Genomic DNA, 16504 nt, shown 5'->3' on the forward strand with positions numbered 1-16504 from the left:
GGCATCAAACACAACAAAGCAGAGCCCCCCTCTCCCCCAGCCCAGTCCTGGGGGTGCAGGGAGCCCAGACCCCGCAGCAGGGGTGTCCCAGCCCTGAGCCAGGCCGTGTCCTGGAGGTTCCCGGGGGTGGCAGGGGACAGGGGCCGCTCAGCAGCCCCCGGTGCCCGTCAGGGGGTGAAGAAGCGCCGCACCACCAGGTGCCCCAGCAGCACCACGGCCAGCACCAGCCCGTACTTGACACAAAGGCAAGCTTCACGGTCCCACACGGCTCTCTGCCGGGGAGGGGACACAGCGGGTCAGTCCTCGCGACGTCCTCGAGCCCCAAACCCCGACCCCCAAACCCTGAGCCCCAAACCCTGAGCCCCAAACCCTAACCCTCAAACCCTGACCCCACTCATCCCCCTGGTCTCCAAACCCTGACTTCCAAACCCTCCAAACCCTGACTCCCCTGACTCCTCTGACTCTCAAACCTGCCCCCAAACCCTGCCCCCTTGACCCCAAACCCTGCCCCCCTGACCCCCAAACCTGCCCCTCTGACCCCAAATCTACCCCCGATCCCAAACCCTGACCCCTTCCCCCTAAACCATGCCCCCGACCCCAAACCTGCCCCCCGACCCCAAACCATGCCCCTAAACCCCGACCCCCGACCCCAAACCTGCCCCCCTGATCCCAAACCCTGACCCCTTGCCCCCAAACCTGCCCCCCGACCCCAAACCATGCCCTAAACCCTGACCCCCGACCCCAAACCGTGCCCCCCTGACCCCAAACCTGCCCCCCTGACCCCAAACCTGCCCCCCGACCCCCAAACCATGCCCCTAAACCCTGAACCCTATCCTGCCCCCTGATCCCCAAACTCCGTCCCCCTGCCCCCAAACCTGCCCCCCTGATCCCCAAACCTGCCCCCAAAGCTTTCCCCCCAACCCCCAAACCATGCCCCCAAGCCTGCCCCACTGCCCCTAAACCCTGCCCTCCTGACCCTAAACCTGCCCCCCTTGACCCCCAAATCTGCCCCTGACCCCAAACCTGCCCCCAAAGCTTTCCCCCCAACCCCCCAAACCATGCCCCCCGACCACAAACCATGCCCCCAAACCTGCCCCTGACCCCAAACCTGCCCCTGACCCCAAACCTGCCCCCAAAGCTTGCCCCAATCCCCACACCATGCCCCCCAAAGCCGCCCCTGCGCCCCCGGGCCGCCCCCAGCTCACCCATCCTCCCTGCTGGGCGATCCAGCGGGCGATGTGGTTGTGCAGCATGAAGTCCCGCACGAAGCCGGCGATGCGGCTCAGGAATCCGCGCACGCCGCTGCGCCACACCTGAATGGCCATGCGGTACCCGAAGGCCAGCAGGGCGATCACCCGGCCCCAGTTGATGCCACTGTCGAACAGGCTGCAGGGACAATCCCAGGGAAATTCCTGAATCCCTGCCCGGAGCTCCCAGCTCAGCATCCCGGAGCTGCCCAGGCAGCGGGAGCTCCAGCAGTGGGGTCAAGGTCGGGGAAATGGCCCCAGATTGTACCAGGAAAAGCTTAGGTTGGATAGTATGGATTTTTTTTTCCTCTGGAAGGGTTGTCCAGGCCTGGAACAGCTGTTCAGGCCAGGGGAGCTTGAGCAGTGTGGTCAGGATTGAGAAAACAGCCCAAATCATAGCAGGAAATATTTAGTTTGGAGATTTGGGGAAATCTAGTCACTGCAAACGTTGTCCAGCCCGAGGGATCTTGCTCAGGATGGTCAGGACAAGAGGAAATGGCTCCAAGTTGTAGCAGGAAACATTTTGTTTGGATATTTGGGAAAACCTTTTCACTGGAAGGGTTGTCCAGCCATGGAACAAGGCCATTCCCAGGGAATCTCAAGCAGTTCAGGCAGGACTGAGGAAATGGCCCCAAACTGCACCAGGAAATGCTTCATGTTGGATATTATGGAAAACCTTTTCACTGGAAGGGTTCCCCAGCACTGCCACAGCTGCCAGAACACCCTCCCTGGACAGAAGGAAAAGCCACACGACTGTGGCCCTTGGGGACATGGTTTAGGGGCCACCCTGGCACTGCTGGGGAAGGGCTGGACTCTGAGGGGACCCAAACCATTCCGTGGTTCTGTGGATGAACACTGGGAATGCTGCACCAGCCCTGGAGGCTCATCCCAGCCACGCTGACACGGGGATTTTGGGGCTGTGAGAGGCTCCAAAATGCCCCTCGGTGCTCCTGCTCCAGAGTTTGGAACTGATTACTTACACCAGGTTTGGAAGGCGCTTTTCCTGGATTCCAGCAAGAAAAAGAGAAATAAAAATATACTAAAAAGAGGAATCTGAGGGCCTGTGGTTCAGTGTGCTGCCCTGGGCTGGTGATCCCTGGGCCTTGGAGAGGGAATTAGGGACACAGAGAGCAGGTGGCACGAGGACAGGGACAGGGGTAAATTCACCCTTGTGTGTGACGAGGGGATGGATGGGGTTAATTTAATTTACCTGAGTGTGAAAAGGGTTTATTTACCTGAGTGTGACAAGGAGTGGGACAGAGGTTAATTTAATTCACCTGACTGTGACAAGGGTTAATTTACCTGAGTGTGATCAGGACAGGGACAGGGGTTAATTTATTTTACCTGAGTGTGACCAGGGCAGGGACAGGGGTTAATTTAATTCCCCTGAGTTAATGGGACAGGGGTTAATTTACCTGCGTGTGCTGCCGCCTCAGCCAGCGCGGCTTCCCGACAGGGGAGCAGGAAAAGGACAGAAAGGAAGGAGTTAGACACAAACACTGCAGAAAAGAAGGAATTCGACACAAATGCTGAGCAGAGGGCACAGGGACGGGGCTGTCACAGCCAGAGGTGTTTGGAGGAGTGACAGGAACCAGAGACTTGTCCTGCCTGTGCCACAGGGCTGCCTGACTGCGTGGGCATTTCCCCTGCAGACAGAACCCCTCGGTGCCTCCTCGAGCCAAGCTTCCTTGGGAGGTCCTGGCAGGAAGATTTCCACTTTTGTGCCCTCACTCCTCACCTGTCACCGTGCTTTGGGTGGCTGTCACCTGCACCAGGCTCTGTGTGTCACCTGCACCAGGCTCTGTCACCTGCACCAGGCTCTGTGTGTCACCTGCACCAGGCTCTGTGTGTCACCTGCACCCGGCTCTGTCTGTCACCTGCACCAGGCTCTGTGTGTCACCTGCACCAGGCTCTGTCACCTGCACCAGGCTCTGTCACCTGCACCCGGCTCTGTGTGTCACCTGCCCCAGGCTCTGTGTGTCACCTGCACCAGGCTCTGTCACCTGTACCTGGCTCTGTGTGTCACCTGCACGAGGCTCTGTCACCTGCCCCAGGCTCTGTGTGTCACTTGCACCAGGCTCTGTGTGTCACCTGCCCCAGGCTCTGTCACCTGCACCCGGCTCTGTCACCTGCCCCAGGCTCTGTGTGTCACCTGCCCCAGGCTCTGTCACCTGCCCCAGGCTCTGTGTGTCACCTGCACCAGGCTCTGTCACCTGCCCCACGCTCTGTGTGTCACCTGCCCCAGGCTCTGTGTGTCACCTGCCCCAGGCTCTGTGTGTCACTTGCACCAGGCTCTGTGTGTCACCTGCCCCAGGCTCTGTGTGTCACCTGCCCCACGCTCTGTGTGTCACCTGCAGGCTCTCCCAGCCCATGGAGCTGCCCCCATCCCGAGGTGTCCATGAGGACCAGGTTGGATGGGACCCCTGGGCCACCTCATCTCGTGTGTGGCATCCTGCCCATGGCAGGGGCTGGAACGGGATGATCTCCAATGTCCCTCCAGACCCAACCATCCCATGATGCCATGATTTCTGTGACCATCCCACCTGCAGAGGTGGAGTTGTGGTTGGGGCTGTTCCTTGGGATGTCCCAGCCTGGAGCAAGGGGGAGCAGGAGCAGCAGCAGGGGCAGGGCTGGCTGTGCCCCTGAGGGGCAGCTGGGACAGGCACAGGCCAGGTGTCCCCAGGGACATCCCCTGACAGGTCCCAGCCAGTTGGGCAAGCACTGGGATGCCTGGGAGGGGACAGTGACATGAGCAGTGCACAGGAGGAGGAGCAGACAGGCAGAAAACACAGGAATCATCCCGGGAAGCTCGCTGGGAGATCAGCCAGGGCTGGAGGGTGAAGCTTGAACAGAGAGAGTGTGAGTTTAACCATCAGCACTGACCACACCTGACCTCTCCTCCCCTTCTCCCTGGGAAAAACCCCCAACCCACGCCAGGAGCTGCAGAAGGCTTTACCTGGAGGCGATTTTGGTGAAGTGCTGGTAGGCGTTGTCGGGGTTGAGCTGCAGGGACTCCAGCATGGTGCGGAACTCGGCGTCGTAGCGCCGGTAGATGTCATCCCCGATGATGGCCAGGCGCTGCCCCACCTGGCTCTCGGTGCTGCCGGGGCGAGCAGGGAGTCAGGCCAGGCTCTGCAGCGTGGCCTGCCTCGGGGACAGGGGCAGGAGCAGGGATTTACCTCTTCAGGTCCCACTGGATCTGCTCGATCTCCTGGTCCCGCGGCAGCTCTGCCCCTCGCTCCTGGCGCTCCTGCTGGTAGCGGTAGAAGGCGAAGCTCTGGAACACCTTCTCAGCCTCCTTGGCCACACGGCCCTCTGGAAAAGCAGGAGGGACAGCGCTCAAGGCACGGATTCATCTCCCTCCGTTCCCAAATTTGGAAGAGGCCATTCCCTCATTTTCACCCCGAGTCTGTGCTGTTTGTGTTAACGCTGGCCTTGTGCCGCCATCCCAAAAAATCCTGACATAAATGAGTCTTCAGAAAACTCATTTTGAATCCAGTCACATTCCTGAGGGCACAGCCGCCTTCAGAGTCCACTCTGGGCCAGAGGCAGCCCCAGGACTGGCACAACACACGGATGTCGGAGCACTTGGCAGCTCTCCCCCGTCTCCATCAGGACATCGCCCAGCAGAGTTTGGGAATCTCAGATCCAAACTGGAACTGGGGACAGAGCTCAGCCTGGTTCTGCCCAGCTTTCCCCAGCCGGGTTTGCAGCGTGGCCTTGCATGGCACAGCCGTGTCAAGGTGAGGGACAAAACCGGATCGTTTTAGGGAATTCCCTCTGGATTCAGTCACATCCCTGGACTGCCACCTCTGCGGGGGCTGCTGCAGGAGCAGAAGGGACAGGAGGTTCTGGATAAGTCCCAGAGAGGGGACTCCCCACCTGTGACAGCAGGGGAACAGCCAGGATGGGCCTGAACGGCTGCTCCAGCACATCCAGGTGGGAGAAATCCCCAAATCCCCTCTCAGAAAGGTGGGAACAGTGAGCTGGGCGGGCTGGGGCTGGGTTTGGGGGCCAGGGCTCCTTCCTTGGCTCTCATCAACAAGCAGAGCTCGGCACTCCAGGAATTCTGGGTCCAGAGGGGGAATGTGCCCGTCTGTGACAGCTCCAGACCCACACAGGTGTGCCTACACCCTCACAGCCATCTCCAGACCCACACACGTGTCCCTGCACCCTCACAACCTTCTCCAGACCCACACAGGTGTCCTTGTCCCCAGACAACCTTCTCCAGACCCACACATGTCCCTGTGCCCACATAAACATCCCCAGATCCACACATTTTGTACTTATGTCCACACAACCTTCTCCAGGCCCACGTGTCCCTACAGAACCATCTCCAGACCCACACACGTGTCCCTGTCCCCACACGGAACCATCTCCAGACCCACACACGTGTCCCTGTCCCCACAGAACCATCTCCAGACCCACACATGTCCCTGTGCCCACATAAACATCTCCAGACCCACACACATGTCCCTGTCCCCACAGAACCATCTCCAGACCCGCACACGTGTCCCTGTCCCTACAGAACCATCTCCAGACCCACACACGTGTCCCTGTCCCCACAGAACCATCTCCAGACCCACACACATCCCTGTCCCCATAGAACCATCTCCAGACCCACACACGTGTCCCTGTCCCCACAGAACCATCTCCAGACCCGCACAGGTGTCCCTGTCCCTACAGAACCATCTCCAGACCCACACACGTGTCCCTGTCCCCACACAGAACCATCTCCAGACCCACACACATCCCTGTCCCCATACAGAACCATCTCCAGACCCACACATGTCCCTGTCCCCACAGAACCATCTCCAGACCCACACACGTGTTCCTGTCCCACACTGCTCAGGGACACGGCCAGGACCAGCCCCCCTGGAGCAGGGAGCCCCCAGAGGGACGTTTCAGCCCCACAGTGACTGATCCCTCATCACACACATCCCATGGCTCCGGGGAAAGTCCTGGCTGTGCCACGGGATGTCCTGGGTTAGAACTTGGCTTCAGCAGCTCCAAAATCACCTGGACAGGGACAGTGGCTCCCACTGAGCCACCCCTCAGGGACCAGGAACACCGTTCTTCACAGGTTTCTTTTCCAAGATAAAAATTTGTTGGGACAGGAGTGGTGGGGCGGGATCAGAGCTCTCAGCTCCTTTCCCAGAGCACCAGACACTGCCCAGGTGCGGCAGGGCAGGAGTGGGGCTGTGCAGGACTGTGGGTTTGGGGGATCACTCTGTCCTTGGGGGACAGCACCTCCAGCAGCAGCAGCTCCACGGCAGCCAAACCCTGTCCCACCGTGCCATAAATCCAGCCTGGGCACTGGATCTGCAGATCCTGCAGCTCTCCAGAATCTGCATTTCCAACATGAGACCTTCCTGCCCAGGCTGGGGAGTGAGGGCACAGCTGTGCTGGCGCTGCTGCCCCACAGACCCCAAACCCCCAAATCACACCAAATCCTCCTCACAGGGTTTTTCCAGCTGGTCCCATCTCCCTGTCCCGGGTGGACCTGCCCTGCCCAGGTTACACCAGCAGGGCTGAAGCGAAAGGACAGCTCCTGACACTGTTTCCGGGGGTTTTTGTTTTCAGATAAGGGTTTGTTTAGTGACAAATAAATCCTTCGCCTTCTGGGTACCGGGAATCGGTGACTCCAGCCGGAAAACGAAACCAACTGAGTCAGAGTTTCAGGGAGAGGAGGGCAAACACTCAGCCAGGCAGAAGAGATAATCTCTGCACCAAAATAATCCCTGTGTTTGGTTATCCCAGGAGCTGTTTTAGGAACACCACGACAGGAGGATCCCCTTCCCACAGAGGCTACCCCCAGCATCCACTGGGATTGTCTTGGGATCTGTCCCACTCCATGGACCTGGATCAGGGTTTCCCAGTGGATTCCCAGTGCCTCAGTGCCAAGGGGAGCTTTGGAGCTGCTCGGGGATCGCTGGAAGAGAGGAACTGCTCTATGTGTGCTCCATGTGTTCTCCGTGTGTGCTCCCTGTGTGTGCTCCATGTGTGCTCCGTGTGTGCTCCGTGTGTGCTCCATGTCTGCTCCATGTGTGCTCCATGTGTGCTCCATGTGTGTTCCATGTGTGCTCCATGTGTGCTCCATGTCTGCTCCGTGTGTGCTCCGTGTGTGCTCCATGTGTGCTCCGTGTCTGCTCCATGTCTACTCCATGTGTGTGCTCCATGTCTGCTCCGTGTGTGCTCCGTGTGTGCTCCATGTGTGTTCCATGTGTGCTCCATGTGTGCTCCATGTGTGCTCCGTGTGTGCTCCATGTCTGCTCCGTGTGTGCTCCATGTGTGTTCCATGTGTGTTCCATGTGTGCTCCATGTGTGTGCTCCATGTGTGCTCTGTGTGTGCTCTGTGTGTGCTCCATGTGTGTTCCACGTGTGCTCCATGTGTGTGCTCCATGTGTGCTCTGTGTCTGCTCCGTGTCTACTCCATGTGTGTGCTCCATGTCTGCTCCATGTGCGTGCTCCATGTGTGCTCCGTGTGTGCTCCGTGTGTGCTCCGTGTGTGCTCCGTGTGTGTGCTCCATGTGTGCTCCATGTGTTCTCCATGTCTGTTCCATCTCTGCTCCATGTGTGCTCCGTGTGTGCCCCATCTCTGCTCCGTCTCCAGCTCGCTCTGCGCTGGATCCACACCCCGGATCCACGGCACAGGCAGCACTGCCCCGACCCGGAGAGCCCCAAACGTTCAGCTCCTGCATTTCCGTGTGAGATCATTTGTTTCTCACCGCTCCCAGCTCAGCTGTGCTGTGAGGAAAACTGTCAGCTCTGGCCAAAATCCTCCCTGAGCCCCAAACCCCCCAAGAACACTGCAGGCACTGACGGGGTGAGGTGGGTTCAGTGCTGGCCAAGTGCCAGTGCACCTACTAGAATTATTTCCTCATTTTCTGCCGCGAGATAAGATTTAGGAGACCAAAGCGGGCTCAAAACTTCAAAGGGTATAAAGACAACTTAATTAACAGAACTAAAAGAATAATAAGCATCAGAATAAAACCTTCAGAACACTTCTCCTCCCCTCGCACCCTCTTTCTTTTCTTTCCCACTGACAACGTAAAGAGACAAAAACCTGGGACTTTCAGTCAGTTTGCCACCTCTAGAACAGTCTTTGTTCAGTTCTCGGAGGGAGAGGAGTCTCTCTGGCTATGCCGTGGAGAATTCTCCTCAGGAAACAGCTCTCTGCTCTCATGGCTTCAGTGTCACAGCGAATCAGCTGCCCAGGAGATGGAAATCTCTGTGCCATGTGAAAATCCCTCCCCTCGACTCACAGCTTTCCCTGAGTTTTCCAGGGCTCAGTCTTTGGCTAAAGGGTGCACTTTGAAGGATTTGTTCAGAAGCAAGGGTTCACTTTATCTACCTCTGAGATCATCTTCATCTCTGGGGACAGAGGTCTTCTTCTTCTTTCCCTGGAGGCAAAGGGTCTTCACCACTCTTATCTCTGTTCAAGCTTCTCATTTGGATCACAGCTACTTCAACATCTGCTTTGCTTCAGCACGGGTGCCTTTGCTCATGTCCACAGTCTGAACATTCCATCCCCAAGTACTTCCCATCAATTAAAGGGATATTCTAGTGTATCCCTCACCACGGCCTTACAAAGGAATTCCAGCCCAAGACTAAGGAATCTCCTCATTCTCCTCCCATCTGGGATTTGACTCCTCCTTTGCTGACCTTCATGTTGTCCTCTGCGTGTCTTCACTCTGCCCTTTTCCCTCACTCGAGAGAGGACTGAGGTCTGCGAGTCTCATTTGTGCAGTGAAATCATCAATATCTCACTCAGGCCTGAGGACGGTCGTGTGATCCCTGCTGAAATGGTCAGGACTGAGAAAACAGCCCAAATCATAGCAGGAAACATTTAGTTTGGAGATTTAGGAAAATCTAGTCACTGCAAAGGTTGTCCAGCCCGAGGGATCTTGCTCAGGATGGTCAGGACAAGAAGAAATAGCTCCAAGTTGTACCACAAAACATTCAGTTTGGATATTTGGGGAAATCTTTTCACTGGAAGGGTTGTCCAGCCCAGGGGAGCTCGAGCAGTGTGGTCAGGATCGAGAAAACAGCCCCAAGTCGTAACAGGCAACATTTAGCTTGGAGTTTTGGGGAAATCTAGTCACTGCAAAGGTTGTCCAGCCCAGAGAATCAGCGTGGTCAGGACAAGAGGAGATGGCCCCAAGCTGCACCAGAGAACATTTAGTTTGGAGATTTGGAGATCTGCTGGGCAGCTGCCAGAAATGTTGACGGTGGAGGAATCTTCGGTGGGAGGAAGTGCCCAGGATCTCAGCAGCCAGAATTGGGCTAGAATTCAGCAGCAGCAGCAGCACACCACGGGCTGGTGGCCTCCCTGCCCCTGCCCAACGATTGCTGGTGAAACTCAGCAGCAGCAGGAAACTGTTGAAATCCTAGAAACTTAGAATTTGGGGTTTTACTGTATAGGAGGACACGTGAGTCAAGATAGAAAATTCTGAGTGTTGTCTTTGTTCTTCTTCTTCGCCACTTTATTCCCTCTTCTTCATGGATTTGGGTGGTTTTCTCTCATGGAGTCAAAGATGTCCACATTGCGGGCCTCGAATGGTCATTATTGGGTCAAACGCATAAATAATATAAATGTCACTTCAGTATTAAGTAATTATCTCTTAAATAGCCTTGGTAAGAGTTAGAAACGCTCCATTTTGTCTCATTTCTTTAACTGGAAAGCTAGAGCTCACGCTTCATGAAACTGTAAATAAATTAGAGATAATAAACAGCCAAGACTGAACTCAACTCTACGTCTCTTTCATCCTGACCTCGGTGGAAATAAAGCAGGTAAAACTAACAGGGAACAGCCAGGCAGAATGTCAGCAGCCACAGCCCAGCCTGGAGCTGCTCCAGCAGACCCTGACTCAGCCCGGGCAGGGCTGAACATCAGCAAGATGTGAACAGCCGTGGCTTGGCCCTGAGGTCTCCTCCTCCTCCCCGCGGGGAGAAAACTCCTCTGTTCAACAGCCAGAAGCAAGGGAGAGCTTCGTGGGGTGGGTTGTTTCCACGTGTGTGCTCGCAGAGGCGTGTTGAGCTTCCTCAGTGGTTTAACAATGTGCCAGTTGTCACAGCGAGCCACCATGGGGGTTGTGAGGCACACAGGAAGCTGCTGGGGGCTCCTCACAGAGAATCACTTCCGTAAATGATGGTTGTTTTTTTTTTTTTTTTTTCCTCTTTATCTAAAAGCCCCAAGCCGTGTTAAACCCGGGGAAAAAACCATCCCTTGGAGTTCAGGAGACAGGGAGAAGCTCCCTGCACAGAGCCCAGCCTGGAAACAGCCCTGGGAAGTGAGAGCAGCCTCTGGAGATTTCTGCCCCCCAGGGAAGAAATCCAGCTCCACGCAGCTGCAGTTTGAGTGTGGGATGAGCAGCTGGGTTTGGGGTTGATCCCAGCAAGTTGGGCAGCCCCTGGTGGTTCCTGTTGTCCTGGGGGTTCCATTGTTCCTTATTCCATGAAGGGTGACCAGGGTGAGCACTGCACTGTGCTAGTGTCATCCTGCTGCAGAGCAGAGCATCCAGACAGGGGATGGACACCTGCCATCCCCGAGGGATCTGCACAGGGCAAAACCTTCCCCTCCCTCTGCTCCTCAGGACCAGCACCTTCCCACCCTGAGGAGGAGCAGCGTCCCCAAAGTGCCTCTCAGAAAGGGAGGTCCTGAACTGGGCTCAGGAAAGCTGCTGCAATTCTGGTGTCCATCAGCAGAGTTGTTCCCGTTCCATCACACACTGCCAGGGGGAAGAAGCTCCTGCCTCCATCCCCAGGGCAGGGAATGCAGTGGGTTTCCAGGGGAGGAAGGTGTCCCCAGCCTTGGCACAAACAGCAGCACCTTGGCTGTGCCCAGGCTGAGGAGGACAAGGGCTCACAGCGATGCCCAAGCAAATCCCTGAGCAGGAGAGAAATCTCTGCTGCATCCAAAGGCAAACACACAGAGCCCCGGATGAAATCCAGGCTCAATCCCTGCTTGACAAAGCTTCTCTCCACCCCACAATGCCGCAGTGGAAGCTGCACATCCCTGTCTCCACTGGGGCCCACGAGGCTTCTGCCACCTCCAAATTCCAGAGGTGGAATTGCTCCTGACTCCCCCTGAGTTCTGGGAAGCAGAGGGATGCTGGCACTGCCAGGAAGTGTCACAGAGAACAGGAACTGGGACTGTGACCCAGCATGCTCAGAGCCTGATTTCTTACTGGTTTTCACATCAGCGTCTCGCTGGCCTCAACAGGAAATCAGCAAAAAGCTGCTCCTGCTTGTGGATTTTTGTACCTCCTGGACTCTGGCATGGCAAGGACGGGATATTTTCCTTGCAGTGCAACCACAGGGTCTGACACTGAGAGAGGGAGAGGAGCCCAGGGAATACCAGAGCAGAAATGTCACTGTCAGGGCAGCGCCAGAGCCCTGAGCTGGGCTGAGCTCCATCACCCCGCTCCCGAGCAGCTCCAGCCCTGTGTTGACAGAGCTGACTCAGCTGATTGACTCTCACCTGCCCTCCGAGGTCAGGGCAGCACCAGGAGTCACTGTGTCCCACATTTCGTCCTCTTGGGATGAGCTGGGAGCTGAGGGTTTTTCCCAGCCCCACTCCCAGTTTCACCATTAACCAGGGCAGGGCTGGGCTCACAGGGGACAGTGACTCTGCTGCCAGCCTGTCCCCACTGCCCTGCCAGGGCACACAGCACCTGCTGCCACCCCCAGACTGCCTCACATCTGTGTTTTCCTCTGTGATTTTAACCCCAAACACCTCCTGCTGTGTCAGGGAAGGAAATACACCACACCAGGCACTCTGTGCCTTCCAGTCCCACCTCGCTGCCCACCCAATGACAAGCACAAGATCCTTGATTATTCTGGATGGAAAAGAACCTTAAAGCTCACCTCGTTCCACCCAGGGACACCTCCCACCAGACCGGGATTCTCCAAGCCCCTGGCATCTCCCAAAAAAGCATGGAGCACCTCCCAGTTCACTGCAGAGCTGAGCTGTTATCCCAGCCGCGCCAAAAGCCCTGGAGACAGCAAATCCCATCTTGCCCAAGGGGAATGAATAAAAGAATAAAGGTTTGGAGCTGCTGCCTGCCCTGAGCACCCCAGAACTCTTTACCTGAGCTGCGGCGTTCCTGCGCCCTCGGAAGCTCCTCCTCATTCCCTGAGGCCATTGCAGAGAGGTTTGGGGAAGGCAGCTTCACCTGGAAGGGTGATGGAGAGTGTGAGTGACAGGATTCCTGTGGTCCCTCACAGCCCGAGGAATCCCCTCTGGCAGAGCCGACTGCTCCAAGCTGATTTCGGCTCTGCCAGACCTGGCTCCTCCCTTCCAGCACTCGTCCTGTACCCAGAGAAGAGTTCTGGGTTCTGGGAGCACTCCCCCCTCACGGCTGAGTTACCAAATACTTCATAAATTCTGCTAGAATTCCTTCCTATCTGTGGCATGCACCAGGTTGTTTCTCGGCCGAGATGACAGAACATCTGGGACAGAACAATTTCCACAACTGGAAAAAAGCTGGAAAAATTCCAAAAGTTTGTGATTCCCTGGCTGCAACCACTGCCATGACAACATGTTCATGAGATGAGCCCTGATTTCCTCCAGGACCCCAATTTCCTCTAATTCCCCTTGTTCTTTACATTTCCCCTCTCAGAAAATAAGAAAATTAAATGACAACTAAACACAAAGCTCATCTTTTCCCTGAAGTTCACAGGGAAAAAAAAAAAACCCAAAATACCAAACCCAGCAGTTCAGGGCTCATCAGAGCCCTAAATTAATTAATTCCTGCAATTAGTTAATGATTCACATGAACCCTCACTTCCACCAGCCTGAGCTGTGACAATGTGGTTCGAGCTCATGGCATCTTACTGGAGATTGTTCAGAAAGAAAAATAAACACGAGGCAAGAAGTTGAGCCTGTTCTCAGTGGGACGAGCTGTAGAAGTGAAAGTGCACAGCAGCTCTGCCTGCCTTAGAAAACCACGAGCTGCTGGCCCAGCTGCACTCAGGGCCCTCAGCCTGGAGACCAGGATGGAAATGCTGGTTTTCTCTGAGCATAGCAGGACAGGATTTCCCCTTCCTCCCCAAACTCAAACATCCCCATCCAAGGAAGAGCTGAGAACGCAGTGAGAATCCTCAGCTGGGAGCAGGGAAAATCTCTGGGGAGAGCAGGCAGCCACGGCCCCAGCTCAGCTCCACAGCTGCCTCTCCTGGCTCTGAGAATCACAGAATTCCCTGCCCTGGGGTGCTGCAGATCCATGGGGTGGTGCAGATCCCCTGGGATGGTGCCCACCTCTGGGATGGTGCCCACCTCTGGGATGGTGCCCACCTCTGGGATGGTGCCCATCTCTGGGATGGTGTCCACCCCTGGACTTGTGTCCACCCCTGGAATGGTGTCCATGCCCTGGGATGGTGTCTGTCCCCTGGGATGGTGTCTGTCCCCTGGGATGGTGTCCACCCCTGGGATGGTGTCCACCCCTGGGATGGTGTCTGTCCCCTGGGATGATGTCTATCCCCTGGGATGGTGTCCACCCCTGGGATGGTGTCCCTGCCCTGGGATGGTGTCCACCCCTGGGATGGTGTCTGTCCCCTGGGATGGTGTCTATCCCCTAGGATGGTGTCTGTCCCCTGGGATGGTGTCCATGTCCTGGGATGGTGCAGATCCCCTGGAATGGTGTCTATCCCCTGGGATGGTGTCCCTCTCCTCCACTGAGGAGCCTCCTGTGCTCCATCCTCTGCCTTCCCCGCCCCTGGCTGAGCCCACCTGCACTGGGAGGAGTCAGAGCTATTCCCAAGCTGGGAGCAGCTCCTTGGAGCTGTGGGGACCAGGAACGGAGGGAATTTCCCCTGTACCCCACAGTGCCACTGCTCAGGGGGCACAGGACTCTGGGCAGGGGGTGGGTGACCCAACAAAGGGCTCGGGAGCCTCTGGAGCTTTTCCAGCTCATCCTGCAGGGCTGTGTCCCACGGTGACCCAGGGCTGCCTGTGGTGACAGGGACTTCTCCTGCCTGGAACGAGGGAGGGCTGGGAGCAGTGAGGACTTCCTGGAGCACAGGGCTGCCTGTGCAGCACAGGAACCTGGTGACTCACGATTTCGATTCACATTTTATTCTGAAGCTGCTGCAGGAACTTTTGTTTTCAGTTTCTCTCTGGGCCCTGGCAGAGCTGCCTTCCCTGTGACCCAGGACACTGCAGCCCTGTCACTGCTGTCCCCAACCCCTGCCGGCCCCAAATGCCCGTGTGGACTCCCAAAAGGGTTCACTGCCCGTCTCTGGGGGGGTCAGAGTGCCTCAGACCCTCCTGTCCAGGTTCCAGAGCTGCTTCCAGGGCTCCTCCTGCTTCCCCATTCCCCTTTGTTACGGGAACACCACGAGGGAGAGCAGGGAAGGGTGTGAGGACGAGGTGACACCCAAACACTCAGAGACAGCCCGGGGCTGCAGGAAATGAAAACCTTCCGAGATTTGAATCAGGGCTCAAGGGAAGGTGTCAGGGGAGCTGCAGGGTCTGATCCACCCTGTGAGGGTCTTGTAGGAGGCTGCAAGGGGTTAAAAGCAGCAGCCAGAACTTGGGATGCGATTTGGCTGCAGCTCCAGGGTGGCACAGGACTCTCATCTTTATTAAGGAGCACGTGCCAGGCCAAGAATGAACCTTCCTGGAGCCCTCCAACCCTCCCCAATAAAACACAGGCCTTTGCCTCAACTGCTCCTCGTTCCCCCTCATCTCCTCCTCTTAAAAGTCTCAGACACATTTCCGGGGTGTCTTTAAGTCACACTCAGCTTTTCTCCAAAGCAAAGTTCCTGAGCCCTGGGCTCAGGAAGATGGTGGGACAGGGGAGCAGATCCATGAGGATCCACAGGAGTGGCTGCGATCCCGATATCCAAGCCCGGCCACGGGGCTCTGGAATCCCCCCGTGATGTGTTATCAATGCCAGGAAATCGATGGAGCATCCCCTGGGACCACTGTGGCCACTCAGCTGCGTGGCAGTGATTCCATGAGGCCGTCAGGGCAGTGATCCCTGCTGGGAGAGATCCCGCAGGATTCCTGATCCCATCCCCTCCCGGGACAGTGGAGCCAGGGCCGCTCCTCCCCCTGCCCCAGGACAGCAAAATGGGGAGTTTGCCCAGTTTGGGGTTTGCCCAGTTTGGGGTCTGCCCAGTTTGGGGGTTGCCCAGTTTGGAGTTTGCCCAGTTTGGGGTCTGCCCAGTTTGGGGGTTGCCCAGTTTGGGGGTCGCCCAGTTTGGGGTCTGCCCACCCAGCACGGCCCAGGGTGGGCAAACGACCCCCATCCGAGCATCCACCCAGCCAAGGTCCCCCCCAAAGCCGTGCCCGTGGCCGGGGCTCCCCGGCGGGGACAGCACAGCCACATCCGTGTCCCGGTCACAGCCCGGGCGTGGCGGAACGAGTGTCACCTGTCCCTCAGCGGGGACAGCTCTGCCCAGCGATGTCCCCTGCCCTGAGCCCTTCGGCAACTGTCCCAGCGCGGGGTAAAACACCCCAACCGCGGAAAACACGGTTAAACGAGGGGAAATTCCCTTTTTGGAGCAGTGACCCGCCCGGAGCGGGACCTCCAGCCCCGGCGCGGGGATTTGCCGCGCCCAGCGCGGCCGCTGAGGAACCACCGCGTGTTTTGTCCTTGTCAGCGCTCCTTCACCCCCGGACCCCCGCACCCCGCGGCTGCAGGGGCATCCCTGCCCATTCCTGCCCATCCCTGCCCATTCCTGCCCATCCCTGCCCTTCCCAGCCCGTTCCTGCCCATCACAGACCATTCCTGTCCGTCCCAGCCCATCCCAGCCCCGGCCAGGCCCGGACAACCGGGATAACCCATCCCGGGAGAGTTTGGCGATGAGAAAACCGGGATTGCCCTCGTCACTCACCGCGTCCCGCTGCTACGGGTCGGGATATCCCGGGAGCTACCGCATCCCTGCCGGGCTCCTCTCCACCCTTGTGGCCACTCCCTTTCCGTCCTCCCGCCCGAGCGCGGCACGGCGAAAGGAAGCACGCGAGGCCGGGGAGGAGGAGAAAAGAAGTAAAAAATAGATCAACTAGAAACCCAACCCCACTGACCATAGATAGACACGGGCGCGCAGGACTCAGCTCCCTCTAGAGGCACCAACCCCGGCTCGGGGCAGAGCAGAGCACCGGCGGCATTTTGGGGGGTTTTGGGGGGCTCCTCGGGGGGTTCGGGGGAGGCTGAAGCATCTCGGGGCGCTGCGGGGTTGGCACCGTGTCACCCGGGAGATCTTCGGCTCCTCCCTGGTTTCTCCCGCGGTTTTCGGAGCTTTTCTTT

The 16504-nt window shown here is 57.4% G+C and overlaps 1 protein-coding gene across 1 annotated transcript; it reads right to left on the minus strand.

Annotated features, from left to right (window-relative positions):
- On the minus strand, positions 1-16198 carry BAK1 (BCL2 antagonist/killer 1). The gene is made up of 6 exons (XM_066335941.1): positions 16092-16198; positions 12340-12424; positions 4427-4562; positions 4204-4347; positions 1206-1386; positions 1-272 (listed from the first exon to the last, which is right to left on the minus strand). The coding sequence occupies exons 2-6, from the start codon at positions 12392-12394 to the stop codon at positions 168-170; spliced, it is 621 nt and encodes a 206-aa protein (XP_066192038.1). The 5' UTR covers positions 12395-12424; positions 16092-16198; the 3' UTR covers positions 1-167.
- Between the last annotated feature and the right edge of the window lie 306 nt (positions 16199-16504).

The sequence above is a fragment of the Sylvia atricapilla genome, chromosome 25, assembly GCF_009819655.1.
Source record: "Sylvia atricapilla isolate bSylAtr1 chromosome 25, bSylAtr1.pri, whole genome shotgun sequence".
In the NCBI taxonomy this organism is placed as follows: Eukaryota; Metazoa; Chordata; class Aves; order Passeriformes; family Sylviidae; genus Sylvia; species Sylvia atricapilla.

Coding starts and splice junctions, on each gene's coding strand:
- BAK1 (XM_066335941.1), bottom strand. CDS start 12,394: ATGGCCTCAGGGAATGAGGAGGAGCTTCCGAGGGCGCAGGAACGCCGC. Junction 4,563..12,339: donor GCAGGAACGCCGCAGCTCAG/GTAAAGAGTTCT, acceptor CTGCTTTTCCAG/AGGGCCGTGTGGCCAAGGAG. Junction 1,387..4,203: donor TTCACCAAAATCGCCTCCAG/GTAAAGCCTTCT, acceptor TTGTCCCTGCAG/CCTGTTCGACAGTGGCATCA.